Here is a 27848-nt window from a genome sequence, read left to right on the forward strand (position 1 = left end):
CCCCAGAGCAGGACAAGAACTGGGACAGAGATCCAGCCAGGGAGCTGGACAGCTCAGATGGAGCTTGGATAAAAGCCACACCTCAGAAAGCCACAGAGATGCTGCAAGGGCTGGAGCCCCTCTGCTCTGGAGCCAGGCTGGGAGAGCTGGGGGTGCTCACCTGGAGAGGAGAAGCTCCAGGGAGAGCTCAGAGCCCTTCCAGGGCCTAAAGGGGCTCCAGGAGAGCTGGAGAGGGACTGGGGACAAGGGATGGAGGGACAGGAGACAGGAAATGGCTCCCACTGCCAGAGGGCAGGGATGGATGGGAGATTGAGAAGGTTCCCTGTGAGGGTGGGCAGGCCCTGGCACAGAGTGCCCAGAGCAGCTGTGGCTGCCCCTGGATCCCTGGCAGTGCCCAAGGCCAGGCTGGATGGGGCTGGGAGCAGCCTGGGACAGTGAGAGATGTCCCTGCCCATGGCAGGAGGTGGAACGGGATGAGCTTTAAGATCCCTTCCCACCCAAACCGTTCCACGATTCCATAAAAACTCACTCCTCACCTGCAAGGTGTGAAACAGCCCCATCACCCACCTGCATCCATCTATCCCCCCTCCTGCTCCAATATTCCCTGCTGAAGGACGAGCTCTGAATTCCCTCTGCATCCCCCCTGCACCAGCTCCACCACAAGGAGCCCCCAGCAGGGCCTGAGCTCCTTCCAGCTGCAGGAGTCCCTCTGCAGCAACAAGTTCTTTTGGCAGGAACCTCCCAGGAAAGTCAGCTGGAGATGCAGCAGTTCCACGGCCAAATCCCACGGGAATGCTGCACAAACCCCCCTGATCTCAGCGGGAAGTGACACCCGAAGTGACACGCGGCCACAGCACTAAAATTCACATTTATTTACTTTCCACCATCAGTTATTGCTGCAGCCTTGGGAAACCAGGGAAAACACAGCCAGGACACTCACACTCTGCTGGAAGTGGGAAGCTCACACGGCTGCCCAGAGCAAATCCTTAATCCCAAGGAAAAGCAGGAAGTCCTTCAGGGCTGAGAGCAGATTTCCAGAGCCAGGAAATCGGTGATGACAAACTCCCCTTGGCTGATGGGCGCTGGGATTCTCTCAGGGTTTGGGGCAGGATAATGAAATATAAACTATTAAATGCAGAGGTTGGAGAGGGGTTTCAGTGTTCGTGTGGCCAATCCCTCTGGATCAGCTGAAAAAGCAAAGTTTGGCAGCAACGCCCTGGGAGAACGCCTTACAAGTTCCAAGGGCCCCAAAAAGGGAAATTATCACAGAAAAGCCAGACCCAACCCCCCGGAGCATCCCTCAGCTTCATGGTGAGCTAAGAGCTCAGGAAAATGCCAAAATCCTGTCCTTGGGTGTTTGTGGAGCACCTGGGAGTTGGATTCCTGTGGATTTAAGCCTTGACACAGAGATTCCTCAAGCCCTGTGACAGCCACAGTGTAGTGGTGACTTGGGCTGGGATGGCAGGACAGCGCTGGATTAGAGCCCAAGGGAAGCTGGATTGTAATGAGAATAAAGCTGAATTATAACCAGGATAAAACTGAATTATACCCAGAATTAAGCTGAATTATAGCCAAAGTATAGGATTAATTATAACCAGAGTAATGCCAAATTGCACCCAGGACGAGATCGAATTGTAATCGAAATGAAGCCAAATAATAACCCAAATAAAGCTAAATTGCACCTGGAGTGAAGATGAATAATTGCCAAAATAAAGCTGAATTATAACCAAAGCATAGATGGATAATAACCAGAATAATGCCAAATATACCCAGGCTAAAGCAAAATTATACACAGAAAAAAAGCCAATTTATGACCAAAACAATGCTGAGTTACACACATAATAAGGACTACTGACAACAACAACTAAGCCAAACTATGATCAGAATACAACTGAATTTTACAAGCAATAAACACTGAATCACAACCAAAACAAAGCCAACTTATGACCAAAGCAAAGCCAAATGGTACCGATTCATAACCAAAGTAAAGGTGAGTTATTAACCAAAGAAAAGCCGAATTGTAGGCAGATTGTTGTGCAATTATAACGCAAATGACACCAGGATAAGGCTGATTTATAAGCAGAACAAGGCCGAGCCGCTGCCGGCCCAGGGAACCGGCGGGGGGGGCCGGGAGGGACCGGAGGGGCCTCAGGGCTGGGGGGTGGGGGCCGGGCCCTCAGCGGGACCCCGCGCCCGCGCGGGCCGTCACCTCGCAGCTGAACTCCATCTCGGCGTCCATGGTGGCGATGCGCACGGTGAAGGTCTTGGGCTGCTTGCGCTTGAGGGAGCTGAAGCTCATGCGGGACGCGATGGCCCCGGCCATGGCGGCGCGGCACGGTCAGCGCGGCGGCGGCGCCATGGCGGCCCGGCCCCGCCCCCTCCGCCCCGCCATTGGCCGCGCAGCGCGGCGCGCCCGCCCCTCCGCCCCTCCCAGCCAATAGAAATGGGTGTGCTGAAGAGGCGGGAGGAGAAGCGGCTGTGATTGGGTAGTGGGGACGTCGCTCAAGAGAAAGGGCGGGGTGAGGCGGGGCCATGAAGAGCGGCGTGAGGAAGCGATGTGGCGGGGTGGTGTCGCCCCCTGGTGGCGGGCGGAGCGCTCTGCTGGCGGGGACGAGCGCCAGGACCCGGCACCGGGACACCGGGACACGGGAGGGAGGGACACGGGGACACCGGGACACCGGGACACCGGGACACGGGGACACGGGGACACGGGAGGGAGGGACACGGGGACACCGGGACACCGGGACACCGGGACACCGGGACACCGGGACACCGGGACACGGGGACACGGGGACACGGGAGGGAGGGACACCGGGACACCGGGACACCGGGACACGGGGACACCGGGACACCGGGACACCGGGACACGGGAGGGAGGGACACGGGGACACCGGGACACCGGGACACCGGGACACGGGGACACGGGGACACGGGAGGGAGGGACACGGGGACACGGGGACACCGGGACACCGGGACACCGGGACACCGGGACACCGGGACACGGGGACACGGGGACACGGGAGGGAGGGACACCGGGACACCGGGACACCGGGACACGGGGACACCGGGACACCGGGACACGGGGATACCGGTACACGGGGACACCGGGACACCGGGACACCGGGACACGGGGACACCGGGGCACCGGGACACCGGGACACCGGGAGACGGAGAAACGGGAGGGAGGGACACAGGAGGGAGGGACACGGGGACACGGGGACACGGAGACATGGGAGTCGGGGAAACGGGGACACGGGGAAACGGGGACACCGGAACACTGGGACATGGAGACACGGGAGGGAGGGACACGGGGACACGGGAACATGGGAATCGGGGACACCGGGACACGGGAGGCAGGGACACGGAGGCAGGGACACCGGGACACAAAGACACGGGGATAGGGACACGGCGACCCCGGGACACGGGAGGCAGGGGGGATGTCAGGGGACCCTGGCGTGTCCGGAGCCCGTGGGGTGTCAGGGGTCCGCGGGGTGTCCGGGATCCAGGGATGTCCGGCGTGTCCGTGGGGTGGCCGGGACCCCTGGTCAGTGGGGTGTCCAGGGTCTGTGGGGCCCGGGGTCCCCGGGATGTCAGGGGTCCCCGAGGTGTCCGGGTGTCCGGGATTTGGGGGTGTCCGGGGGGTGTGCAGAGCCCGTGGGGCGTAAGGGTCCTTGGGGTGTCAGGGATCGCTGAGATCTGAGGGTTTTGGGGGTCCGTGAGGTCCTTGGGGTGCCCCCAGTGCCATGGGGTGTCCCCAGTGCCATGGGGTGTCCCCGCAGGACGGGGTTCCCTGGGTGACACGGGGTGCTGCCCCCTCGGTGGTTGCCGGGGCGAGGGGACCCGCGCGGTCCCGGGGGCAGCCGAGCGTGGGGGCAGAGACTGGGACCAGCGCCCGGGGCGGGCGGGGACACGGGGCAGGACCGGGACTGGGATTGGGACAGGGAAAGAGACCGGGATAGGGACCGGGACTGCGGCCGGGACTGGAATCGGGACAGGGACAGGGACAGGGACCGGGGTAGGGACCGGCACTGCGGCCGGGACTGGGACAGGGACCGGGACTGGGACAGGGACCGGGACTGGGATCGGGATCGGGATCGGGATCGGGACCGGGACAGGGACAGGGACAGGGACTGGGACTGGGACAGGGACCGGGACTGGGAAAGGGACCGGGACTCAGACCAGGACCGGGACTAGGACAGGAACAGGGACAGGGACTGAGACAAGGACCGGGAGTGGGACAGGGACCCGGACTGGGACTGCGGCTGGGAACAGGGACCGGGACCGGGACAGGGACCGGGGCCAGCGCGGCGCAACGGGCCGGGACTGGCAGCACTAGCGGGACATCGGACGGGGCTGGGAGCAGGACCAGCTGCGGTAACGGAACCGGGACCGTCCCTGGGATGATGGGACGGTGAATGGGACCCGTCACCAGGGCAAGGGGACGGGACCGCCGCCCCGATCGGTGTGGGATAACGGGCTGGGAACTGGGACGGGCACGGGAGAACGGAACAGGAACCGGGATCCGCTCAGAGTTACCGGCACGGGGATAACGGCAGGGACTGCGATCAGTCCAGGGACACTGGGATGGGAACTGGGACCAGTTTAGGGTTCCTTGGACAGAAACCGGCACCAGCACAGGGGGACGGGGCGGACCAAAATCCGGCAGGAGCAGGAGGGGGAAGGGAGCAGCGGGAGCCGAGAAGCCCCCCCGACACCCCTGGGGGGACTCAGGCGTCCGGGAGCAGCCCCCGCCCCCGCAGCGGGAAGAACGGGGCCTCTGTCCTCATGGGGACAATGGGGACATTGATGGGGACCCCCCCGCCCCCCGCTGCACCCGCAGGACCCCCCATGGCAGAAAGCGACGACCCCGCCCGCCGGGACCCCGCTGGCCCCCGCACCCAGGTGGAAGAAGGGGGTGGGGGCAGCGAGGGGGAAACTGGGGAACCACGGGGGGATGGGGGGGTCGGAGAGGCTGGGGGGGTTTTGGGGAACCCTGGGCACCCGAGGGAGCTCGAAGGGGGCATGTGGAGCATTGGGGTGTGCGGGGGAGCCCAAGACTCCATAGGGACTTACGGGGCACAAGGGGGGGGGGGGGGCTCTGGGCAGCTGGGGGGGCATTGTGGGGTGCAAAGATAAATAGGGGTAGGAGGGCTGGGGGGCTGTAGGGGTGCTGGGGGGCCCTTCCTTGGCCCCCCGCAATGGGTGACCCCCCTGCCCAGCCCTGCCGGCCCGTGCCGAGGGTCCACGCCTTTGGAAAGGGGGAGCAGGCGCTGCGGAGGGACCCCCGCAGCCCCCCCGCCATGCAGGGCTGGCTGCACAAGCAGGTGAGGCAGGGGGCCAGGGGAGGGCTGGGGAGGGGGCTCAGGGGTCGTACGGGGGTTTCTGGGGGGTTTGTGGATTTTGGGAGGACCTGGGGCGGTGGGGAGGAGCTGGGGGGAGGGTCTGGAGTGTCAGGGGGTTATGGGGGTGGGTGTGGGGCTCGGGGGAAATCGGAGGGACTTGGGGGAGGTCGGTGGGGGGTGAGGGAGGGTTGTGGGGTCTGGGGGCTTTGGGGAGATCAGAGACACGTGGTGGGATGGGGCAGCGTGGGGCGGTCATGGGGTCGGAGGTGGAAGAAGGTGCTGGGGGGTTACGGGAGTGAGGAGCTTGGGGGGATCGGAAGGGATTGAGGGGTCTGGGGCAGCAGAGGGTCCCGGGGGGGGGGGATGGGCTGAGGGGGCTCAGCCCCCATCCCCCCACCCCCGCTTCTCAGGACAGCTCGGGGCTGCGGCTCTGGAAGCGCCGCTGGTTTGTACTGGTGGATCTCTGCCTCTACTACTACCGGGGTGAGAGGGGCACGGGGGGCTGGAGACACCCGGGGGGCGTGGGGACCTGGTGTCCCTGGGAGGGGGGTCAGCGATCCCGGGGTGTCCCTGGGTCACTGGGGGGTCCCGGGGGGCTCAGGGGTCCTGGGGTGTTGGGCAGTCCTTGGAGAACCAGGAATCCTGGGGGAATGGGGGGTCCCTGGGGCAGTCAGGGATCCCAGTGGGATCAAGGATCCCTGGGGCATTTGGGGGTCTATGGAGGAATCAGGGAATTCTTGGGGATTTGGGGGGATCTCTGGAGCATTGGGAACTCCTGGTGATTGGGGTCTCTGGAGCATTGGGAACTCCTGGAGATTGGGGTCCCTGGAGCATTGGGAATTCCTGGGGATTGGGGGGGGTCCCTGGAGCATTGGGAATTCCTGGGGATTGGGGGGGGTCTCTGGAGCATTGGGAATTCCTGGGGATTGGGGGGGGTCTCTGGAGCATTGGGAATTCCTGGGGATTGGGGGTCTCTGGAGCATTGGGAATTCCTGGGGATTGGGGGGGGGGGGTCTCTGGAACATTGGGAATTCCTGGGGATTGAGGGGGGTCTCTGGAGCATTGGGAACTCCTGGAGATTGGGGGGAGGTCTCTGGAGCATTGGGAACTCCTGGGGATTTGGGGTCTCTGGAGCATTGGGAACTCCTGGGGATTGGGGGTCTCTGGAGCATTTGGAATTCCTGGGGATTGCGGGGGTGTCTCTGGAGCATTGGGAATTCCTGGGGATTGGGGGTCTCTGGATGGATCAGGGATTCCCCAGGATCGGGGCTCCCTGGGGGTTTGACGAGGTCCTTGTTGGGGTTCTGAGCTCTGGGGGGCCCGGGAGGTTTGGGGGCATCAGAGGAGGTCCCCGGCATCCCCCTGCTGGTCCTGGAGATCTCGGGGTGCAGACGGGGGCTCCGGTGCCCCCCATCGTGACCTTCCTCTGCCCCCCAGACAGCAGCGAGCAGCAAGTGCGGGGCGGCCTCCCCCTGCCCGGCTACGAGATCCGCGTCCTGCCCGCCGCCCCCCGCGCCCCCCGCGCCCCCCAGTTCCTCTTCACGGTCAGCCCTGGCCCCCTGGGTCCCCAAAATCCCTGCGGGGAGGGGACGGGGCTAGCGAGGATCCCCCTTGGCAGGCTGAACACGCCGGGATGCGCACGTACTGCCTGGGGGCGGAGACCCCCGAGGAGCTGCACGCCTGGGTCTGTGCCCTGCGCCGGGGGGCATCGCCCCTGCCCGGGTGAGGGGGGCACGGGGGGCACGGGGGGCTGCCCCGGTTTATGGGGGGGCACAGAGGGAGCCTGGGCTTCGAGGGCTTTGGGGGATCCCAGGCGGCAGGAGGAGGTGGGGGATTTTGGGGGAGGGACAGAGAGGGTTTGGGGAATCTGGGGAGGGGGTCACAGAGGGTTTGGGGGGGTTTTGGGGGGGATGTTAACCCTTTAACTCCTGCTTTCTCCCCCTTTCCCAGCTCGGCCCGCTCCCTCTCCCAGCAGGAACTCCAGGAACCCCGGGGTGCGGATCCTCCCTCGCCCCCATTGCCCACGCAGTGCCCGGCTGAGGGGCTCGGGAGCCCACCCGAGCCCCCTCCTTGCTGCCCCCCAGTCCCTCCACGGCCCCACGGCGAGGTGAGATCTGGGGTGGGGGAGAATTCAAATGGGGGGAAATACGAGGGGAGCAAGTACCGGGGTGATCGTGGCGCAGATCTGCGTGGTGATGGCGGTTATGGGGCAAAATGGGAGGGCGATGGGGCAGAGAGGGCGCCGGGTGGGGGCTCGGGGGCAGGGAGAAGCGGCAATGGGGCAGAGGGGTGGCACGGGCAGAGGGGGCTGTGGGGCAGGAGCGGCTCGGGGTCCGGCCGGAGCAGCGCTCCCTGTGCCCTCCCCCAGGCGCCCCAGGGCCAGCAGGAGCCCCCGGAGCGGGGCTATCCCCCCAGGGCCGGGGACACGGCGGGGACACCGCGGCGACACCCCGAGACCGCGCCCGCAGGTACGGCCCGGCCACGCCCCTTTGGCCACGCCCCTTGACCACGCCCATGACAATGTCCTATTGGTCACGCCCCTGGCCACGCCCCCTGGCCGAGCGGTCCCGCCCATTCTGGCCCCGCCTCCCCAGAGCGGAGCCCGAGGAAGCCCCGCCCCTCTGGAGCCGCGCCTCAGCCGCCGCCGGAGCGAGACATCGGGACCAATCAGCCACCGGCCTCTCCAACCGCCTCTTCTGATTGGCTGCCGAGGGGCCCCGCGGGCACCGCCTCCGCTCCGGCATCCAATGAGGCGTCGCGGCGGCGGGAGGGGGGTGCGGGTGGGCGTGGCCGGGCGCGCGAAGGTGTGGCCGGGCGGCCAATCAGAATCACGCTGCTGCAGGCCAGCTTCTGAGGGGGGCGGGGCCGGGGCGCGGGGGCGGGGCGCGGCGGGCGCGCGCGGCGCGCGGCCCCGCCGCGGTGCGGAAGATGGCGGCGGGAGCGCGCGGCGGGAGCGCGGCGCTGCGGCGGCTGCGGGGCGGGGGCGCGGGCGCGGCCCCGCGGGGCGCGCGGTGAGTGCGGACCCCCGGACCCCCGCCCTGACAGCCCCCGCGGCATCCCCCGACCCCTCGTCCTGCCCCGGACTCCGCGTCCAACCCCGCTCCCCGCAGCTGCCCCGGCGGGGACACCCCGCATCCTCCCCCCTGATCCCTGCGGCTCCCCCGGACCCCGCATTCCTCCCGCTCCCCGCATCCCCCCGGGTGGAGACCTCACCTCTGAGCCCTTGAGGCCCGGATCTTCCCCGCTCGTCGCATCACCCGCACCGCGCTCCCCCGAGCCCTCCCATTCCCTCCCGGACCCCGCATCCCGCCGGACCGGCACACCCGTATCCCCTCTGCTGAGACCCCTGAGCCCCACCTTGCCCCCGCACCCCGCTCCCCTGGCCTTCCTGATCCCCCCCTGCACCCCGCATCCCCCCTGCACCCCGCATCCCCCCCTGCACCCCGCATCCCCCCTGCACCCCGCATCCCCCCGGGGGGGAACCCCGGAGCCCCCCGAGCGCTCCCCGCGGCGCTCCCGGAGCCGGCGGGCGGCCCCGGAGCGGCCCCGCGGTCGTTGCCTCGCTGGGGACAAAGGTCTGGCCGCCGCTCGGACCCGGGGCCGAGGGGCACCGTCCCCCCCCGCCACTGCCCTGGGGGCACCCGACCTTCGCCGGGGCACCGGAGCCAGCCCCGGGCTGATGGGGGACCCGCGGGACGGGCTGGGGGGCTGCTCCCACCGCCCCTCGTCCCACTGCCCGTGGAGGGGTCACAGCTCCGGAGTGGTCCCTGGGTAAAGGGGATCCTGTGGGGGATGTCCCCTTGCCCGTGGAGGAGTCACTGTCACTGCAGTGGGGCTGCCCCCCTTGTCCCGCACCCCCACACCGGTGTCCTTGCCAAAACCCCTCTGGATCCAGGGGGACAGACTGGAACTGGGGACAGAGCTGGGACGGGGCTCCCGGAGTGAACTGAGCAGAAGCCCACCAAGGCCGGGGCTCCGATGGAGGCAGCTGCCTGCAGGAGTGGCAGCGAGGCCTCTGGATCCCGTTTGCCGTCCAGCCGGTCACTCCCGGCCATCCCCGGTGATCCCCGGTGATCCCCGGTGTCCCCCTGCCCCGCTGTGCCACAGGGGCTACTCCAGGGACGTGGAGGGCAGCTGGTTCCGCTCGCTCTTCGTGCACAAGGTGGATCCCCGCAAGGACGCGCATTCCAACCTCCTCTCCAAGAAGGAGACCAGCAACCTCTACAAGATCCAGTGTGAGTGCTCCTGCCGGGAGCAAGGCAGGCACGGATGGGCTGCACCCCTCACCCATGGGAGCCCGTTCCCGGATCCTTCCCCCGTTCCCAGCCCCTCTCTCCTGTCCCTGCAGTTCACAATGTGAAGCCGGAATGCCTGGAAGCTTACAACCAGCTGACGTGAGCACACTGAGGGGGCTTCCCAGCATCCCAGCGGGGTGTTGGGGTGCTGTTCTGGGCCGGGAGGGGTGGGAGGGTTCGTGGAGCTCCTGGGTGGATCTGTGTCCCTGTTCTGTGCCTCAGTTTCCCTCCCTGTGAAATGGATGCATCCCCCAGCTTGCACCGTATCCTGTCTGGGAGGGCGAAGAGGGGCACTGGGAGGGTTTTGGGGTGCTGACCCCCACCCCAAGTGTGCCTCTCTGTGCCCCCACAGAGAGGAGGTGCTGCCCAAGCTCCATTCGGACCCCGACTACCCCTGTGACCTGGTGGGCAACTGGAACACGTGGTACGGCGAGCAGGACCAGGCAGGTGAGGCCAGGCAGCGGCTCCTGCTGCCACGGGCAGGGATTTCGGTGGGATTTTTGGGGCGCTGCTCCCCGTCCCCACCCCAAAACCCCTGTTTGCAGTGCACCTGTGGCGCTTCTCGGGCGGGTACCCGGCGCTCATGGACTGCATGAACAAGCTGAGGCAGAACCAGGTACCGCTGGGGTGGGGGCCACAGCCCCGTGCCCGACAGCCCCGGTCGCCCCCACCCCGAAACCCCCGGCTGGGGCTGTCCCCAGGAGTACCTGGACTTCCGCAAGGAGAGGAGCCGGATGCTGCTGTCCCGCAGGAACCAGCTGCTCCTGGAATTCAGCTTCTGGAATGAGCCCCAGCCCCGCCAGGGACCAAACATCTACGAGCTCAGGACCTACAAGCTGAAGGTGGGGATCAGCCTGTGCCTCGTTGCAGGGGGGGGTCTTCAGGCTGGTGTACCCCACTTTTGGTGGGCTGCCCCCCGAATTCCCCCTTCCTGGATGAGGAGACTCCAAGCTGGGCACGCAGGGGGGCTCTGACTGGTTTTCCTCCCCTGTTCCCAGCCAGGGACCATGATCGAGTGGGGCAACAACTGGTAAGGCGCTGCTTCCCCAGCGTGGAGGGGTCCAGGGTGGGGGGAGAGGCTCCCTCTGGAGAAGGGGGGACCCTTGGGGCAGCCCCCCATGTGTCCTCTGCTCCGTGCAGGGCTCGGGCCATTAAGTACCGCCAGGAGAACCAGGAGGCAGTCGGGGGGTTCTTCTCCCAGATCGGGGAGCTCTACGTGGTGCACCACCTCTGGGGTAAGGGGGGGTCATCCCCGGGGGACCCCCGGCCCGGGGGCTATGCTGGGGGGGCTCAGGGTGCCCCCCTGTGCTCTCCCCACAGCCTACAGGGATCTGCAGTCCCGGGAGGAGACCAGGAATGCAGCCTGGAGGAAGAGGGGCTGGGATGAGAACGTTTATTACACCGGTGAGTGGGACCCCAGCCGCTCTGGGGACCCCCTGCCCGTGCTGGGGACCCCCTAACCTCACCTGTGTCTCCTTTCCTCCCCCAGTCCCGCTGATCCGGACCATGGAATCCCGGATAATGATTCCCCTGAAGATCTCCCCCCTGCAGTGATTTGGGGCCGTGCCAGGGGGGCTCCCTGCACCCCCAGGGCCCCCCTGCCCGTGCCCCGGCCCTGCAGGGGAAGGACTGGGGGGCTTTGCTCCCTCTGGCTCCCAGCTCTCTCCTCCACCCCGTTTTGGGGTGCCCTGGAGGGCAGGGAGGGGAAGGTGGGAGCCCCCCGTGCTGTGGTGGGTGCCCAGGGTGGTGCTGCTGGGGGGGCTGTGCAGGTGGGGGGGGCTTAATTGCTCCTGATGAGCCCAGCGGGTGCCTTTGCTGCCAATTAAATATTTAATATGCTAAAGCCCAGGCCCCTCTCGGGGTGGGGAGGGCGGGACTGGGGGTGCTTGGTGTGACCCCCCAGGCTAGTGTCAGGGGGGCTGCCCTGCCCCATGACATGGGTGCTTCCTGTGCCAAAAGACCTCCACCCATGGGTGCTGGGATACACTGAGGGACCCCCCCAAAACCCCAGTGCCACCAGGGACCCCATCCCATGCACCCCACAAGGTCATGGATACTGCCAGCACCACCAGGGACCCCATGCAATGCACCCCACAAGCTCCTGGAGCCCCCAGCACCACTGGATCCCCCAAGCCAAGGCCCAGCCCAGCCCATGGACACCCCCAGGGCCATTGGGGACCTCATCCCAAGCCCCTGAAACCCCCCAGTGCTAAAGTGGATGCCATCCCATGACCCTCCAAGCCCATGGATCCCCCCAGTGCCACTGGGGACCTTTTCTCACATTATTCCAAACCCAGGGATCCCCCCAGTGCCACTGGGGACCCCGTCCCCAGCCCCCCCAAGCCCATGGATCCTCCCACACCACCAATGACTCCTTCCTGTGCCCCTCCCAAGCCCCTGGGTGCCTCCTACCCCACTGGGGATCCCATCCCAAGCCCATGGGTACCCCCAGTGCCATCAGGGACCCCATCCCATGCCCCCCCAACCACGGGGTGCCATCAGGGACCCCGTCCCATGCCCCCCCAACCACGGGGTGCCATCGGGGACCCCATCCCATGCCCCCCAAACCAAGGGGTGCCATCGGGGACCCCATCCCATGGCTCCCCAACCACGGGGTGCCATCAGGGACCCCATCCCATGGCTCCCCAACCACGGGGTGCCATCAGGGACCCCATCCCATGCCCCCCCAACCAAGGGGTGCCATCAGGGACCCCATCCCATGGCTCCCCAACCAAGGGGTGCCATCAGGGACCCCATCCCATGCCCCCCAAACCAAGGGGTGCCATCAGGGACCCCATCCCATGCCCCCCCAACCAAGGGGTGCCATCAGGGACCCCATCCCATGCCCCCTCCAACCAAGGGGTGCCATCAGGGACCCTATCCCAAACCCATGGACACCCATCAGTGCTTCTGGGACCCCATCCAGGCTCCCCCATTCCTGTGGGTGCCCTTCTGCACCAGGAACCCCCCCAGTCCCACCAGTGCCCCCGGTTTGTGCGTGTGTGGGGTCTCACATGGTGACCACGCCCCTTTGGACAGGCCACGCCCACCCGCCGAGGCCACGCTCCCTGGTGTGCGCGGCGGGTCCTCCAGGCCGCTAGGGGGCGCTGCGGCAGCCGCCCCGCGCCGCGCGCTGTGGTACCGTGACGTCACTTCCGGGCGGCGCGGAGCCGAGGCCGCGGTGAGAGCCGGGGGTGAGGCGGGAGCCCGGGCGGGGATGGAGGGAACGGCCCCGTTCCCTTGGGCTGGGGAAGCTGCGGAGGGGCGGGTCCGTGCCCCGGTGTGCTAGGGGCTCAGTGCAAGTGGAGGGTCCCGGTCTGGAGGGGCGAAGGCGCCGTGCTGGCGGAGCGCTGAGGCCTCGGGCTCAGAGAGAGAGTCCCGGCGTGAGGGCCCGGGGCGGCTCCGGAGGAGTGAGGGGTCCTGGGCCCGGTGCGCTGGGCTCTGGGGCTCTGCAGAGATGGAGGGTCCCGGCTCTGGGGGGCTCGGAGCAACGGACGCCCCGGGATGGATGTGCGGGGCTCTGCGGTGATCTGGAGGAGCGAAGGGTCCCGGCTCTGTGAGGGGTCTGGAGGCTCTGGGGAGGCAGAAGCCGCAATCCCGTGTGCTGCAGCCCGGGGGCTCGGGGAGGGGCTGAGCGCTCGGGCCGGGGTCCCCAGGGAGCTCAGTGGCACTGCGGGGGTCCGGGGGGGCTGTGGTGGAGCAGACCCCGGGCTCTCTGTGCTGCTCGGGGGCCTGTGGTGGGGCAGACCCCGGGCTCTCTGTGCTGCTCTGGGGTGACTGTGGTGGAGCAGAGACCCCCGGGTGGCTTGTGCTGCTCAGGGGGTTGTGGTGGAGCAGACCCCGGGCTCGCTGTGCTGCTCTGGAGGGCTGTGGTGGGGCAGAGACCCCAGGCTGGCTGTGCTGCTCTGGGGGGCTGTGGTGGAGCAGACCCCGGAGGGGCTGTGCTGCTCGGGGGGCTGTGGTGGAGCACACCCCGGGCTCGCTGTGCTGCTCTGGAGGGCTGTGGTGGGGCAGAGACCCCAGGCTGGCTGTGCTGCTCTGGGGGCTGTGGTGGAGCAGACCCCGGAGGGGCTGTGCTGCTCGGGGGGCTGTGGTGGAGCAGACCCCGGGCTCGCTGTGCTGCTCGGGGGGCTGGGAAGGTCTGGGAGGTGCAGGATGGAGGGAGGCACAGGGGATGCTGCAGAGCCCAGGCGGGGCTGGCGGGGGGAGCCCGGGAGAGCCCTGGGCCAGGCAGGTTTGGCCCCCACAGACTGACCCTGTGCCCCCTCCCCAGCCCTGCCGGCAGCACCATGTCCTCCGAGTCCAGCAAGAAGAGGAAGCCCAAGGTGATCCGCACGGACGGGGTCCCAGCCGAGGGCAAGAGGGGCAAGGGCGACACGGACCAGGTACAGACCTGCCCCGGGACCTGCCCACACCCCTCTCTGCTGGCCTGGCTTTCCCTGCTGGAAAACAATGCCCAGAGAAGCTGTGGCAGCCTCATCCTGGCAGTGTCCAAGGCCAGGTTGGATGGGGCTTGGAGAAAAACTGGGGTAGTGGAAGGTGTCCCTGTCCACGGGACTGGATGGGCTTTAAAGTCCTCCCTTCCCACCCAAAGCATTCTGGAATTCTGTGAATTGTGAGATCCAGTTTCCCCCAGCTTCCAATGCCTCCTAAACTCCCGCTGTGAATTCCTAAACCTGCTTCCATCTCTTTCAGGAGACACAAACACTCCTCTGGAGAGTGAGCACAAAGCTGGAAGATCCCTCAGGGATTTGCATGGTGCCTTCAAACCCTCCCGTGAGCAGCAGGATAGTGTAGGATCAGCCAGAGTGGGGAGTGGGGTGGAGGAGGAGGAGGAGGAGGAATCACCTTTCTGGTTTGTCCTCTGTGTCATGTAGATCATGGAATATCCTGAGTTGGAAAGGATTCACAGGGATCCTCCAGTCCAACTCCTGGCCCTGCACAGACACCCCAACGGTGTCAATTCAAATCTATAATAATAAAAGACAGCCTGAACTTGCCAGGTGTTTTAGTGACTGGTGGGTTGGGGATTGTTGGAACTGAGTCTTTTCCCTGTGTAAAGCCATGGGACTCGTGGGTACAGCAGAAATGGCAGCTGGTCTCCCAGAGCCCTTTCCAGAGGGAGGGATGGGATGAGCCACGGGAGGTGTCCTTGCCTTGGCAGGATGTCAGGTACTACAGCGAGGAGAGTGAGGTGGATCTGCGTGACCCCATCAAGGACTACGAGCTCTACAGGGAGACCTGCCAGGAGCTCCAGAGGCTCATGGCAGAGATCCAGGAGCTGAAGAGCCGGGGCATCAAGGAAAATGTGAGGAGAGGCCTCCACGTGTGGTGTAACGTGTCTGTCATTTGGTGTTTCCCCATTAATCCCACAGGAAAGGCAGCAGGAGCTGTGATGTCTCCTGGGCAGAGTCAGGGAAATGGAGCAGCCTCCCTTTGCCAGGCTGCTGGGGCAAGAACTGAGCTCTGGAAATGGAGCAGCCTCCCTTGTCCAAGGCTGCTGGGGCAGGAATTGTGCTCTGGAAATGGAGCAGCCTCCCTTTGCCAGGCTCCTGGGGCAGGAATTGAGCTCTGGAAATGGAAGTTTCCCTTGTCTTGGGTTCCTGGGGCAGAGATTGAGCTCTGGAATAGCCTCCCTTGTGCCAGGCTCCTGGGACACGTCAAGTGCTTCAGGCTGGATCAGCTCTGTTCCTGCTGCTGAGGAAAAAAGGCTGGAGTGATTCTCTAAGGAGCCTGGACCCCCCTCCTGTGATCTGGCAGCAGGAGGCTCCCTCAGAAGCCCCAGTGACATAAATGTGGCTCCCTAGCAAAGCGTGGAACCCCTTTTGTGGCAGGAATTCCCTGCAGAGGTGGTGCCAGCCATTTCTCCTGCTTCCCACCCCGCAGGCCTCGGAGATCGACGAGCGGCGCGTGCAGAGCTGTGTGCACTTCATGACCCTGAAGAAGCTGAACCGCCTGGCCCACATCCGGCTGAAGAAGGGCAGGGACCAGACCCACGAGGTAGCCAGGAGGGGCTGGGAGGGAGGAATGCAGCTTGGGATTTAGGGGGGTCAGAGATGGGGCAGGTCCTGCCTGTTCTGCGTGCGTGGTGTGAGGGGTTGCACCTCGGCCAGGTCGTGGGGTTTGAGTTGGGGGTTTGTTTGCAGGCTCTGTCTTGGTTTAAAAGCCAGGTGTCTGCTAAGGAAGCCTTCCTTGAAATGGAAATTGTAAACTCCCTGTCTCTGGATTATTATAATTTTGAAATTAAGAGGTTCTCAGGTCAAGATATAGGAATAGGAATAACAGTTCTTTATTAGGAAAATTAAAAATACAAATATAATAGTACAAACAAACAAAAACAAACCACTGCCAGAGTCAGAGCAGCCCTGTCCCCTGTGTGTCAGGGAGGTGGCTCAGCCCCATCCCAGGGGGGCTCAGCCCTCCTGCAGTGCCAGCTGTGCTTCTGCTGGAGCAGGATCCTGCACAAGGGGGGAGTTTTCCTCTGGAGCTCCAGGGCTGGGGGAGATGGGCCTGGGCTCCTCTGGGAATGCAGGGGGAAGGAAGCTGCTCCTCTGGGAATGCAGGGGGAAGAAAGCTGCTCCTCTGGGAATGCAGGGGAAGAAAGCTGCTCCTCTGGGAATGCAGGGGGAAGGAAGCTGCTCCTCTGGGAATGCAGGGGGATGGAAGCTGCTCCTCTGGGAATGCAGGGGGCAAAGGCTGCTGTGCTGTTCCCAGGTCAGATTGGATCCAGGTAGGAATGCTTGGCTCCTCCCCTGGGCACAGCATCTCCCATGGATGATGGAATTTTCTCAGCCATGCAGGGACACTCAGTGGCCATGGACAGCAGAGATCTCCTGGAGGGAGGATTGGCTGTGGGAGAGATAAAGAAAAAACTGCCCAAAAAAAACCCAGAACTGCCCCATCTCTGACAGATGGGGATAGAATCACACCCCCAGCCACATCTTGCAACCTGAGACAGGCTCAGATCTTGATAAACTCCTGTCGGGTGCAGGGCAGCTGTAATTAGATGAATAATGAAGGAGCAGTATCTGCTTTTGTCTCAAGTGCAGTAGGATGGCAGAAACTGTTTCAAGGGTCTGGTGTTGGCAGGTGTATCAATGGGTGGATGATTGGCCTGGAAGCTCCATACCTGGAGTTCTCAGAGGAGGAACTCTGTGTACCCCAGCAAATGAGCCCTGTCCTGTGCCTTGGCTTTGAAACGTGCAGGAAGGAGCAGGATCAGTCTCCTGTCACAATCCTTTGCTCCTCCAGCCTTTAAAACGTCATTCTTCCCCTCCAAAATTGTTGCATACTCTAAAACCTGCTGTCCCAAGCTGCTGTAGTGGGGTTGTGGTGGCTCTCTCTTGGTGACTGATTTCCTGCTCCATCCCTGCCCTGGTTGTGTGTTTCAGGCAAAGCAGAAGGTCGATGCCTATCACCTGCAGCTCCAGAACCTGCTCTACGAGGTGATGCACCTGCAGAAAGAGATCACCAAGTGCCTGGAATTCAAGTAAGCAGCCAGGGAGCAGAGGGATCAGTGGTGTGTCTGGGGTGGGTGGGTGATTCCCACCCGTGGGAGCTCTTCCCACATTCCCCGAGTTCACTGTGGGAGCAGAACAGGTGCTCCATGTGTTTGTGATCATGGATTGGTTTGGATGGGCAGGGACATCAAAGCCCATCCAATGCCACCCCTGCTATGGCAAGGACACCTTCCACTGTCCCAGGCTGCTCCAAACCCCATCCAACTGGCCTGGGACATTCCAGGGATCCAGGGGCAGCCACAGCTGCTCTGGGCACCCTGTGCCAGGGCCTGCCCACCTCCCACGGACCAATTCCTTCCCAATCTCCCATCCATCCCTGCCCTCTGGCAGTGGGAAGCCATTCCCTGTGTCCTGTCCCTCCATCCCTTGTCCCCAGTCCCTCTCCAGCTCTCCTGGAGCCCCTTGAGGCACAGACAGTGGAGGTCAAAACAAGTTCAGCTCACTGATGGTGGTGGCTCGGTAGCAGGGCAGGAAGCACCAGTTGGACACTTCTGTGGGACACATTAAGCACTTCCCACTTTTCCCTGGTCTGATCCATGTGTCCTGGCAGATCCAAACACGAGGAGATCGAGCTGGTGAGCCTGGAGGAGTTCTACAAAGAGGCCCCCCCTGAAATCAGCCGCCCTGCCATCACCCTGACCGAGCCCCACCAGCAGACCCTGGCCCGCCTGGACTGGGAGCTGGAGCAGCGCAAGAGGTGGGTCAGTGGTGTTCCCATTCCATGTCCCTGCTCCAGGATCTGGGCAGACACCCAGAGCTGCTGGGAGAGCAGATGTAGGGATGGAGTTTTTCACACCCTCTTGGATCAGCGTGGAGCAGGCATTTATTGTGCAGCTGGGAGGTTCTCTCTGTGCAGAGCTGGGCTCGCTGGGATCCTTGTTCCATAGGTCAGGGAGCTCTCTGGCACTGCCTGAGGATCCAAGGAGCAAAGGGAGCCCATCCTGGCTGGAGCTGCTGCCATTCCATGCCATGGTGTGGAGCTGCCAACCCTCCCAGGCTGGGAGAGCCCCGTGTCCTGCTGCTGGTGTCACCACTGTCCCAGGGCTCAGCTGCTCCTGACTCCTGCCCCCTGGGAAAAACAAACATGACACAGCATTCCTGTGTGTGGATAACAGTCAGACAGTGTCCACCTTCTGGAAAGATCAGTTGGAATGTGCTGGTGGGTGCAGCCTGAGGGCAGCTCAGCAGAGCAGATGAGAGCAGCCTCCAACCCTTCATGTTTCCCTTTTCCCAGATCCTTTCCCTAAAACCTGGTTGCTTTTGCCTGGTGGAAGGTACAGCCAGGATCCTCGAGCTCGCTCTGCCCGTGGCACAGAGGAGTGTTCAGCCTGCAGATCTCTGAGGGTTGTGTGTAAAAATGATATAGCAAACCTCATGGAGACCCTCAGCTGCACGTTAAATTGCTGAGAAGCCTTGGAATTCCCAGTCCTCACTCTGTGGTGTCTAGGGAATACCCCTGCCCATCTCCCACCACTGCTGAGGTGGAATGTGGCTTGTTCAGCTGCTCACAAGCAGATGCCAGTGGTGCTCTGGGCATTTTCTGGTGGTGTTGAGGTTGTTGACATCCATCCATAATTTATGTTGGTGTTTCCAGCTGTGCAACCCCATTGGATTGGCTTTGGATTCTTCTCCACCTTGTGTGAGGTGCCTCTGGAGTGGTTTGCAGGGATTTCAGTAGCTCTGCTTTGGGAAGGTGTGTGAACACTGCAGCTTGTGTAGGAGCCTGTTGGGATATGCAGTGACCCCCACAAATACAGTTTTGCTTGGAAAGAGAATCCAAGATCTGCAAGGTCAGGTCTGTTCCCCTTTGGAGAACCCTTGTCCTGGGGCAGGTCACTTCCACACCCAATTCCCTGCTCCTGCTGGGAAAGGGCTTGCAGTCAGCAGCAATAAGGGGATCTGGCGTGTTCTCCCTAAACACAAGTGTATCCAGGGCTTGGAGCATCGTGGTGGGCTTGCATTTTCCTGGGGTTTCTCTGTTAAACCTTGACTATGTGACATGAAGTGACAAAGCCTCTTAGGGAGCTTGGAGAGGTTGTGGCTGCTGGCAGCAGAACGTGGTGTGGGAGCAGATCTCCTGAGGGAAGATCCAGTTGCTGCCCCTCTGCGGAGCACAGCACGAGGCCGAGCTTCCCCTTTTCCTTGTCTGTTTTCCATCTCCAATCAGTTCCTTCCTGCCTCCACTTGCCCTTGGCATTAGGAGCTCTGTGTTTGCCCCATGTCTGAGGTCTCCTGGTTCCTTACATCAGGGCAGGAATGCTGGGGCTCACCATCCAGGTGGACCCCAGCAGGTTTAGAGCTGTGCTGCGTGGCAGTGACAGAATTCCCACCCCTAGGCTGGCAGAGAAATACAAGGAGTGCCTGACCAGCAAAGAGAAGATCCTGAAGGAGATCGAGGTGAAGAAGGAATATCTGAGCAGCCTCCAGCCTCGACTCAACAGCATCATGCAGGTACCTGAGCCCTGCAGGAGGTCACACTATGAGGGGCAGCTCCTGGGCTGGTTTGGGTTTGGAGATGTTTCATTCCCACTCAGGATGGGCAAGGAGCAGATCTGAGACCCCTCCAGAGTTTCCTTTTTTATTTATGCAGCAATTCCTGCAGAACTGCAGCTGCAGGAGCTGCTAAATGGGCCTTTCCCTGGAGAGCCCCAGCCTCCTGTGACTGCCTTGGGAGGGAAGAACAGGAGAAGGAACTGGGTTATTTCCAGATCCAAAACTTTCCCAGCAGAGACAGCTGCCAGCCCTTTCCTGGGCCTCTCCATGTTTAACCCTGCACCACCTCTGCTGGCTTCATCTCCTGCTCTCTCAGGGTGAGGAGGATGAGCTGTTCCCTTCCCAGTGATGAAGGCTGTCCCTTCATTCCCCAGGCCTCCCTGCCTGTGCAGGAGTACCTGTTCATGCCCTTCGACCAGGCTCACAAGCAGTACGAGACCGCCCGGCACCTCCCGCCGCCTCTCTACGTCCTCTTCGTCCAAGCCAGTGCCTACGGACAGGCCTGTGGTGAGCACTGAGGGCACGATGCCCCCGTGGGCCAGATTTCACTCCTGCCTGCAGGAATCACCACTTTTTGGGGGTCTTTCCCTGCTGTCAGATTCTGCTGAGCGCAGAGCAGCAGGGCGGCCCCACAGCACGGTGAGGCAGCAGCATTTGAAACCTTGTTTGCTCAGCTGCCTCGCTGGAAGAAGTGCTTGGGAAGCTCCCTTCCCACCCCTTCCCCCCCTTCCCAAGGTCAGCAGGGATGTCCTTGCAGCCTGTGTGAGCTGGCTCAGTGCTGTCACAGCATCCCCAGAGCTGTCACTCCCTGCCTTGTGCCATCTGTGGTGGTGGGGACCCCAGACCTTGTAGAGGCCATTCCCACAGCTCACCTGGAAATCTTCATCCCCTCAGGAAGCTTTGAATTTTGAGGGGATTTCTGGAGCCTCCCTGAATTGGGAGGGAATTCCTGGAAGAGGTCAGGAATCCCACTGGCCTGTGCACACTCCTGGGTGGTGAGAGCTGTTCCTCTCAGTGCCAGAGAAGCATGGAAGGACACAGTGGTGCTTGGCCACACCAGGTCCCTGCTGCATCTGCAGCCATGGTGACACCACTCCTCAGTCCCTGTTTGTCCCAGCCAGACCCCATCCTCTCTTGGCTCTTAATAAAGATTTGTCCCTTATGTTTTCCAGGGAAAGTTCCTCAAGACGCAGCGTTTTCCTCATTCTCTTACCTCATCCTTCCCAGGAAATTCAGCCCAGTGGTGGCCTCCCAGAACCTTCCAGACAGCCTCTCTTCCCACTGGCCTTTTGCTGGAGCTTCCTTAACCAGGAGCTTTAGGGGCAGGGCTGCTCTGCCCACTGCCTTTGCAGCAGGAGTGACATTCCTAACTCAGTTTTCCTGTCTCCTCTGCAGATAAGAAGTTGGTGGTGGCCATTGAAGGGAGCGTGGAGGAAGCCAAGGCCCTTTATAAGCCACCTGAGGACTCGCAGGGTGAGCTTTGTTGTTGCACTGGGGATTTTTTCCTGTGTGTCTGCAGCTCCTGGGATCTTGCTTTTGTTGGGAGAGGGGTGTCAGTGGGAGCCAGGGCTTGGAAAAAACCCTGGTGGTGCTGCTGGTGCTGGGAGAGCTGAGCCCTGGTGGTCCCTGCTGACACCCCTCTCTCTGCACAGATGATGAAAGCGATTCCGACGCAGAGGAGGAGCAAACGACGGTAAGGGACAGCACTGTCCCCCTCTGAGTCCTCCCCCAGCACTGCATCAAGGGAGGTTCTGGGAGAGCTGGGGCTGGGAACTGCCCCTGCACGCTGGGAGTGTGTGTGGAAGTGCACTGATGTCAGATCCTGACCTTTCTTAGGAGGAGGGAGCTGCCATTTCCAGTTGGTGTCCCAAATGCAGGAGCAGCCAGGGTACAGAGCTGCTCCTCTGGTGTCCCATCCCTGCAGCTCTCCGGCTGGAGCTGCTCCACTTTGTATAAATAGCCTGAGGGCAGGGAGCTGTGTCCATCCCTTGCCAAAAGCATTCTCTGCACCAGGGCTTGCTCAGCACTCCTGGCAGGAAGTGTTTCTCCTACAGATAATTCCAGCTGGATGCTGAGGAGAAGCTGGAGGTGCTGGCTACTCCCAGCAGCAAAGCCTGAAGGGGCTCTGGGCCTCCACTGCCAGCCCCCAGCAGCAGAGCCAGGTGTATGGGGCTGTTCTGTGGGGAAGGATAAAGGGAAGAGCCTCATGTGTCCAGAGAAGGGAAAGGAGCTGGGAAGGGGCTCAACCTGGAGAAAAGGAGGCTCAGGGGGGACCCTGAGGCTCTGCACAGTTCCTGACAGGAGGTGACAGCCAGGGGGATCAGGCTGTGCTCCAGGGAACAGGGGTAGGAGGAGAGGAAAGAAGAGTTTGTCAGAGGAGAATATTGGGGAAAATTCCTTCACAGAAAGGGCAGTTGAGCCCTGGCACAGCTGCCCAAGGCAGTGGGGGAGGCCCTGTCCCTGGAGGAATTGAATGGCTGTGTGGTTGTGGCACATGGGGACAGGGGTCAGTGGTGGCCTTAGCAGTGCTGCAGGGGTGGTTGGACTTGATGCTCTCAGAGGGTTTTCCAACCTAAAGGAGTCAGCGATTCTGGGTTCTGCCTCTTGTACTGGGAAAACTTTTGGGCCAGCAGGTCCTTGGCTTTGTCTGCCAAGAATGGAGACATTCCCTGGAGTTGAAGGAATGACAGGAACTGTCAGCTGGAGCTGAGTGAGGCTTTCCTGCTCCTCTCCCTTCCCAGGACAGCTGTGGCCATGGTGCTGGGGGATTGTGGAACTGGACTGGAGGGGAAGAGCTGTGTGCTGGGGAGGTCCATGGGTTGGGGGGGAGCAGGAGAAGGCTCTGACAGCTGTTTTGCCCCGCCAGAAGCGGCGCAGGCCCACCCTGGGCGTGCAGCTGGATGACAAACGCAAGGAGATGCTGAAGAGACACCCCTTGTCTGTCACCCTGGACCTGAAATGCAAAGGTGAGGAGCTCTGGGGTGGGACAGCAGCTCAGGGACTGACCCCAGCAGCACCCTGGGGACCTTGGCAGGAGCTGGAAGTGTGGAGGGGTTTCTCTGAGCTGGAGCAGGCACCAATGTCACCCCTTCTGTGTGGGCAGATGAGAACGTGCTTCACCTGACCTTCCACTACCTGATGAACCTCAACGTCATGACAGTGAAAGCCAAGGTGACCACTGCCATGGAGATGACCACAGCCATCAGTGCTGGGTAAGAAGAGCCCTGTGGGCAACAAGCCTGGAGATCATTGAGCATTGACTGCATGGGGTTTGGGAGCCCTGCAGGGCCTGGAGATCACTGGGCAGTGACTCCATGGGATTTTGGAGCCCTGCGGGGCCTGGAGATCACTGGGCAGTGACTCCATGGGATTTTGGAGCCCTGCAGGGCCTGGAGATCACTGGGCAGTGACTCCATGGGATTTTGGAGCCCTGCAGGGCCTGGAGATCACTGGGCAGTGACTCCATGGGATTTTGGAGCCCTGCAGGGCCTGGAGATCACTGGGCAGTGACTCCATGGGATTTTGGAGCCCTGCAGGGCCTGGAGATCACTGGGCAGTGACTCCATGGGATTTTGGAGCCCTGCAGGGCCTGGAGATCACTGGGCAGTGACTCCATGGGGTTTGGGAGCCCTGCAGGGCCTGGAGATCACTGGGCAGTGACTCCATGGGGTTTGGGAGCCCTGCAGAGCCTGGAGATCATTGGGCAGTGACTCCACAAGATTTTGGAGCCCTGCACAGCCCAGAGCTCACTAAGCAGTGATTCCATGGGATCCAGGAACCCTGCACAGCCCAGAGCTCATCAGGCAGGGATCCCTCTGCCCCTGTGGGTCCGGGAGCCCTGCACAGCCCAAGCACCTTCCTCCCCCTCTCCTCTGCCATGAGAAGCCACAGTCAGGAGTTTGGGAGCCTCTCAGCAGTGCCAGAGCTGTCAGGAACTGAGGGAAAGTCTCTCCTGCTGACACGCTCAGCCTCCCTCCCACCGGCAGAGCCTGGCAGCTCCCTCACCTGACTGTTCCTGAGGTCACCTTGTCCTGAGCTCCAGAGATGCAGCTGCCTTGCCTGTGCTCCCCAGAGCCTGCTGGAGCCTGATTGGTGTGAGGAAAAGCTGAAGTGGCAGCTTTGGGAGCCTGCCCAGGGAGCTCCCAGCAGCTGCCACCTCCCTGGTGGCTCTCCCTGGGACAGGAGGTGGAAAAGGGAGGAAAAAGGGAGGTGGGAGAAGCTGGCCTGGGCTTGCCTGGGAGCAAGTGCTGCCTTCCCAGCCTGTCCCATTTGCAGCCTCCTCATCCTGTTGGGGTTCTCTTCTTGCTGCAGACACCCCAAACCCTCTGTGACAGCAGCTGGAGATCCTGTCTGGGGCATTCCCTCCCTCCTGCTGCCCTTGGCTGTGTTACCCCAAACCAGGGAGGCTCTGCCCTGAACCACACCCCAATCCTACAGCCCACTGTGCCTGGTCGGTCCTGTGAGCAGTCAGACGTGAGGAATTTTGTGGCACTAGAGGGAGCAGCTTCCTGGAAGAGCAGGAGCTGGTGCCCTGTGATTTCCATCCTGCTCCAGGCCGGGAGGAGGCAGCTCTCCCTTTGGAGTAGAATTAGGGGAAAGTCATTCTGGTCTTGAACTCATGAAGCTCATAATCCCTTTCTCTGGGCTTGGGGCCTGTTCATGGAGGGATGAAGAGCCCAGACTGCTGCTGACTGACCTCTCCTCTTTCTGCCAGGGACCTGCTCTCGCCAGACTCCCTCCTCAACTGCCTCTATCCAGGGGACCACGGGAGGAAAACGCCCAACCCGGCCAACCAGTTCCAGTTTGATAAAGTGGGGTGAGTGTCACCCAGGCCATTGCTTGCTCCAGCACAGCAAATCCTCCCTGGCTTGATGTGACCCTTCCTCATTGTCCCCACAGCATCGTGACCCTGAGTGACTACGTGACAGAGCTGGGACACCCCTACGTGTGGGTGCAGAAGCTGGGTGGCCTGCATTTCCCCAAGGATCAGCCTCAGGCATGGCACAAACCCCTCTCCTCTCCCCCACAACATTGGGCTGAGCTTTGGGGTCCCATCCTGTCCCCCTGCTGGCACCAGCTGTTCCCAAACCATGTCTGAGAGGCTTTGCTGGGCTGGATCCGTGTGTGGGGCCACGCTGACATTTCATGTCACACACGTGATAGTCCAAGCCCTTTTGGTGACTAAATGATGGGTGGCTGTCCCTGTGGCTCCTGGCCTGACATCCCTCCTGCCCACAGCACACAGTGGCTGCTGACAATTCCCTGAGTGCCAGCCACATGGAGCTGACTGTCAAGCTGCTCCGGAGCCGCCTGCAATCCCGCCTGGCCCTGCACAAGCAGTTTGCATCCCTCGGTGAGTGCTGGGCTCCCCGCCCTTCCCTGGGGACAGGGGTGCAGAGGCAGGGTCCTGCCAGGCTCCCTGCCCTTCCCTGGGGACAGGGGTGCAGAGGCAGGGTCCTGCCAGGCTCCCTGCCCTTCCCTGGGGACAGGGGTGCAGAGGCAGGGTCCTGCCAGGCTCCCTGCCCTTCCCTGGGGACAGGGGTGCAGAGGCAGGGTCCTGCCAGGGTCCCCACCCTTCCCTGGGCACAGGGGTGCAGTGGCAGGGTCCTGCCAGGCTCCCTGCCCTTCCCTGGGGACAGGGGTGCAGTGGCAGGGTCCTCGTGCAGGGAAGCACCTCTTCCCTGCACAGCCAAGCTCCAAGTGGCCGTGGTGCTGAATCCCAGTTGTTCCAAGCTATTGCCCATCTTCAGCCAGTGCCTGAACTGGGAGGGAGAGTGGAACAGGAGAGGAGACATCAGCTGGTTGATGTCACATTTGATGGGTGGCAGTGCCACCCTCAGCATTCTCAGTTGTTCCCTCAGCCCTTGGGAGTTGTGGGAATGAAGGAGCTGCCCCATTTTGGGTGGCAGAGGAAGGCTCTGGCCCTTCCAGTGCCCAGCACGTCTTTGGGAATGGCCATCCCAGCACTGGGAAGTGATGTGGGACGTGATGGGAGGTGAGATGCACACCATGCATGTTTGGTGCCTGTCAAGCAGCCCAGGAATCCTGTGGGATTACAGGCCAGGGATCCAGCGGGATCAGAGGCCAAGGATTCTGTGGGATCACAGCCCAGGGATCCCACAGGATCACAGCCTGGGCCTCTGCTGGGCAGCTGATGGAGCTGCTGAAGGACAGTGTCGTGCCCAGGTTCCGCTTTGGGAGTGTCCCCACTGCAGGAGAGCAGCAGAGCAGTGTCCCAGCCCTGCCCTGCTCAGGGCCCTGTCCTTGCTTTCAGAGCACGGTGTTGTGCCGGTGTCCAGCGAGTGCCAGCAGCTCTTCCCCACCAAAATCGTCTCGCGCCTGGTGAAGTGGACTGCCATTCCCTATGAGGATTATGCTGTAAGTGCTGAGCACCAGGCTGAATCCCTCCCTTCCAGCTCCCTTCCAGCTCCCACGTGGCACTGGAGCCATCATTCCTCCTTCTCCTCTCAGGAGCTGCCCTACACTAAGGATGTGATAGAGGCTGGCTTGGCTGAGGACACTCACCTGTACTACATGGCCCTGATAGAGAGGGGAACAGGTAGGCACCTTTCCTTCCTTTGGGAATTCCAATCCTCATCCCAGGGCAGCTTCATGGGCAATCCAGCTGGCGGGAGGCCCTGTCAGTGACACCTTTTCCCTGCTCAGCCAAGCTGCAGGCGGCCGTGGTGCTGAACCCCGGGTATTCCACGCTGCCTCCCGTCTTCAGCCTGTGCCTGAACTGGAAGGGAGAGCGCAACAGCAGCAACGATGACAACATTCGGGTACTGTGGGGTGGGGCTGCATTTTTGGAGGTGTCCCCAGCAGTTCTGTGGCTCTAACGAGGGAATGTTGGAGTGAGCTGGTGGCTGGACGCTCCTGGGAATGCAGAGTAAACATCCAAGCCTGTGCCAACCTCATCCCTGTTTTCCAGGCCATGGAGAGCGAGGTCAATGTCTACTACAAGGAGCTGTGGGGGCCCAAACCTGGCTACCAGCTGCTGACCAACCAGCTGCAGCGCCTGTGCATGGTGCTGGACGTGTACCTGGAGACAGAGCCCCATGATCCCAGCGTGGAGGGGCCCAAGGAATTCCCCCAGGAGAAGATGTGTCTGCGCCTGGTCAGGTGGGAGCTGGCTGGGGGCTGAGGTGCTGCCAGGGACTCTGGTGGCATTGCTGTTCCTGGGAGCCTGTCCTAGAGGGATTGGTCTGCACAGCTGGGCAGTAGCCCTGGAACTGGGTCTTTTCTGGGGGTGCCATGGGATGTTCCTGATCCCTGAGGTCACATCCTCTCCCTCTTCTCTTCTTCCAGGGGTCCCCTGCGCCTGAAACCCTTCAAGTTCAACTACCCCCAGGGGTTCTTCAGCCATCGCTGAGCAGCCCTGGGCCTCACTCTGGGATGGGACTCATTCACTCTGTGGGAGGAGTGCTCCCATCCTGACCTTTCTGCTCCTTTTACAATATTTTGGGCTTTGTTTGAAGGTTTTGTAGTCAAAGGGATTAAACTGAGCTAAAGAAAAAAAATGCGTGGGTGGCCTTGTCTGTGCAGAGGGGCTGGGATGAGGGATCTGTGAGGGCTGCAGCAAGCCTTGTGTCCCAGCCCTGGGCTCTGACAGCCTTTCCAGGGATGCTCCCTGCCTCCTGACTTCCCTCCCCACCACAGGGACTGGGGAGCTGAGATGGCTAAAAACTGAGGTGGCTAAAAATAGCCCTTTTCCAGAGCCCGCACTGCAGCCCCAGCCTGTCCTTGCCGGCTGGCTGCCATCCCACTCAGCACAATCCCTGCATCCTGGGGGGCTTCTCCCCTCCCCGGCCTTGGAGGGAGCAGAGCAGGGTGCTGGGAGAGGCAGGAGGAGGGTTGGGACACCTGGCTTGTCCTGGTTGGCATCAGGGAGTTGGGATGTGCCCCCTCCCCTGCACCGCTCTGCGTGGGGGTCCCAGACTGGCGGAGCTGGGGTTCCATCCCTCCTCCAAAGGTCACTGTCCCTCCTTCACCCCAGCCTGTCTCCCCTGGGAGTGACTTCTCCCCCAGGAGGTCTGAGAGCCCCTCTCCTGCTCCCCCCAGCCCCTGCCCTTGGTGCAGTGCTGCAGTGCCGGGCTGTGCCGCAGCCCCTGGGTTAAACCAGGCTCTCCCAGTCCCTTGGGAACCATGCTTTAAAAAAAAAAGAAAGGGGAAAAAACACACTGAAATCCTTTGGAAAG

General features: G+C 62.3%; 3 protein-coding genes across 14 annotated transcripts in view; 2 read left to right on the top strand and 1 right to left on the bottom strand.

Annotated features, from left to right (window-relative positions):
- The window catches only part of NF2 (NF2, moesin-ezrin-radixin like (MERLIN) tumor suppressor), a 47178-nt gene extending 44812 nt beyond the window's left edge, over nt 1-2366 (bottom strand). For 5 of the 8 annotated variants that reach the window (XM_021537319.2, XM_021537318.3, XM_021537321.3 and 2 more), the window contains exon 1: nt 2210-2366. In XM_021537319.2, the coding sequence (XP_021392994.1) occupies nt 2210-2323 (114 nt within the window). In that variant the 5' untranslated portion in view covers nt 2324-2366. Of the gene's footprint in view, nt 1-940; nt 2144-2209 lie in introns of those variants that run through there. The other 3 variants (XM_021537326.3, XM_021537325.3, XM_021537327.2) reach the window with 2 other exon arrangements.
- A 5904-nt stretch (nt 2367-8270) lies between these two features.
- NIPSNAP1 (nipsnap homolog 1) lies at nt 8271-11480 on the top strand. The gene is made up of 10 exons (XM_021537365.2): nt 8271-8353; nt 9450-9577; nt 9691-9736; nt 9990-10084; nt 10183-10253; nt 10339-10479; nt 10636-10667; nt 10778-10872; nt 10958-11041; nt 11127-11480. Exons 1-10 carry the CDS (start codon nt 8271-8273, stop codon nt 11189-11191), a joined length of 840 nt encoding a protein of 279 aa, XP_021393040.1. The 3' UTR covers nt 11192-11480.
- A 1249-nt stretch (nt 11481-12729) lies between these two features.
- On the top strand, nt 12730-27155 carry THOC5 (THO complex subunit 5). Of its 5 annotated transcripts, none has more exons than XM_021537328.3 (21): nt 12730-12818; nt 13911-14022; nt 14333-14413; nt 14802-14945; nt 15524-15637; nt 17029-17126; nt 17708-17854; nt 19494-19608; nt 20025-20157; nt 21046-21123; nt 21303-21343; nt 22517-22616; nt 22754-22862; nt 24365-24466; nt 24550-24646; nt 24889-25003; nt 25925-26028; nt 26122-26209; nt 26317-26432; nt 26582-26772; nt 26959-27155. In XM_021537328.3, the coding sequence occupies exons 2-21, from the start codon at nt 13927-13929 to the stop codon at nt 27020-27022; spliced, it is 2133 nt and encodes a 710-aa protein (XP_021393003.1). In that variant the 5' UTR covers nt 12730-12818; nt 13911-13926; the 3' UTR covers nt 27023-27155. The 5 variants fall into 5 exon arrangements, with proteins under 5 accessions (XP_021393003.1, XP_021393009.1, XP_021393008.1 ...); XM_021537329.3 differs by having other exon boundaries at nt 12813-12831; XM_021537334.3 differs by lacking the exon at nt 14333-14413 and having other exon boundaries at nt 12732-12818; nt 13911-13962.
- Nucleotides 27156-27848: the final 693 nt, after the last annotated feature.

The sequence above is a fragment of the Lonchura striata genome, chromosome 18 (assembly GCF_046129695.1).
Source record: "Lonchura striata isolate bLonStr1 chromosome 18, bLonStr1.mat, whole genome shotgun sequence".
Classification (NCBI taxonomy): Eukaryota; Metazoa; Chordata; class Aves; order Passeriformes; family Estrildidae; genus Lonchura; species Lonchura striata.

Coding starts and splice junctions, on each gene's coding strand:
- NIPSNAP1 (XM_021537365.2), top strand. CDS start 8,271: ATGGCGGCGGGAGCGCGCGGCGGGAGCGCGGCGCTGCGGCGGCTGCGG. Junction 8,354..9,449: donor GCGGCCCCGCGGGGCGCGCG/GTGAGTGCGGAC, acceptor GCTGTGCCACAG/GGGCTACTCCAGGGACGTGG. Junction 10,254..10,338: donor ACAAGCTGAGGCAGAACCAG/GTACCGCTGGGG, acceptor GGCTGTCCCCAG/GAGTACCTGGACTTCCGCAA.
- THOC5 (XM_021537328.3), top strand. CDS start 13,927: ATGTCCTCCGAGTCCAGCAAGAAGAGGAAGCCCAAGGTGATCCGCACG. Junction 15,638..17,028: donor GCAGGGACCAGACCCACGAG/GTAGCCAGGAGG, acceptor TGTGTGTTTCAG/GCAAAGCAGAAGGTCGATGC. Junction 21,124..21,302: donor GCCACCTGAGGACTCGCAGG/GTGAGCTTTGTT, acceptor CTCTCTGCACAG/ATGATGAAAGCGATTCCGAC.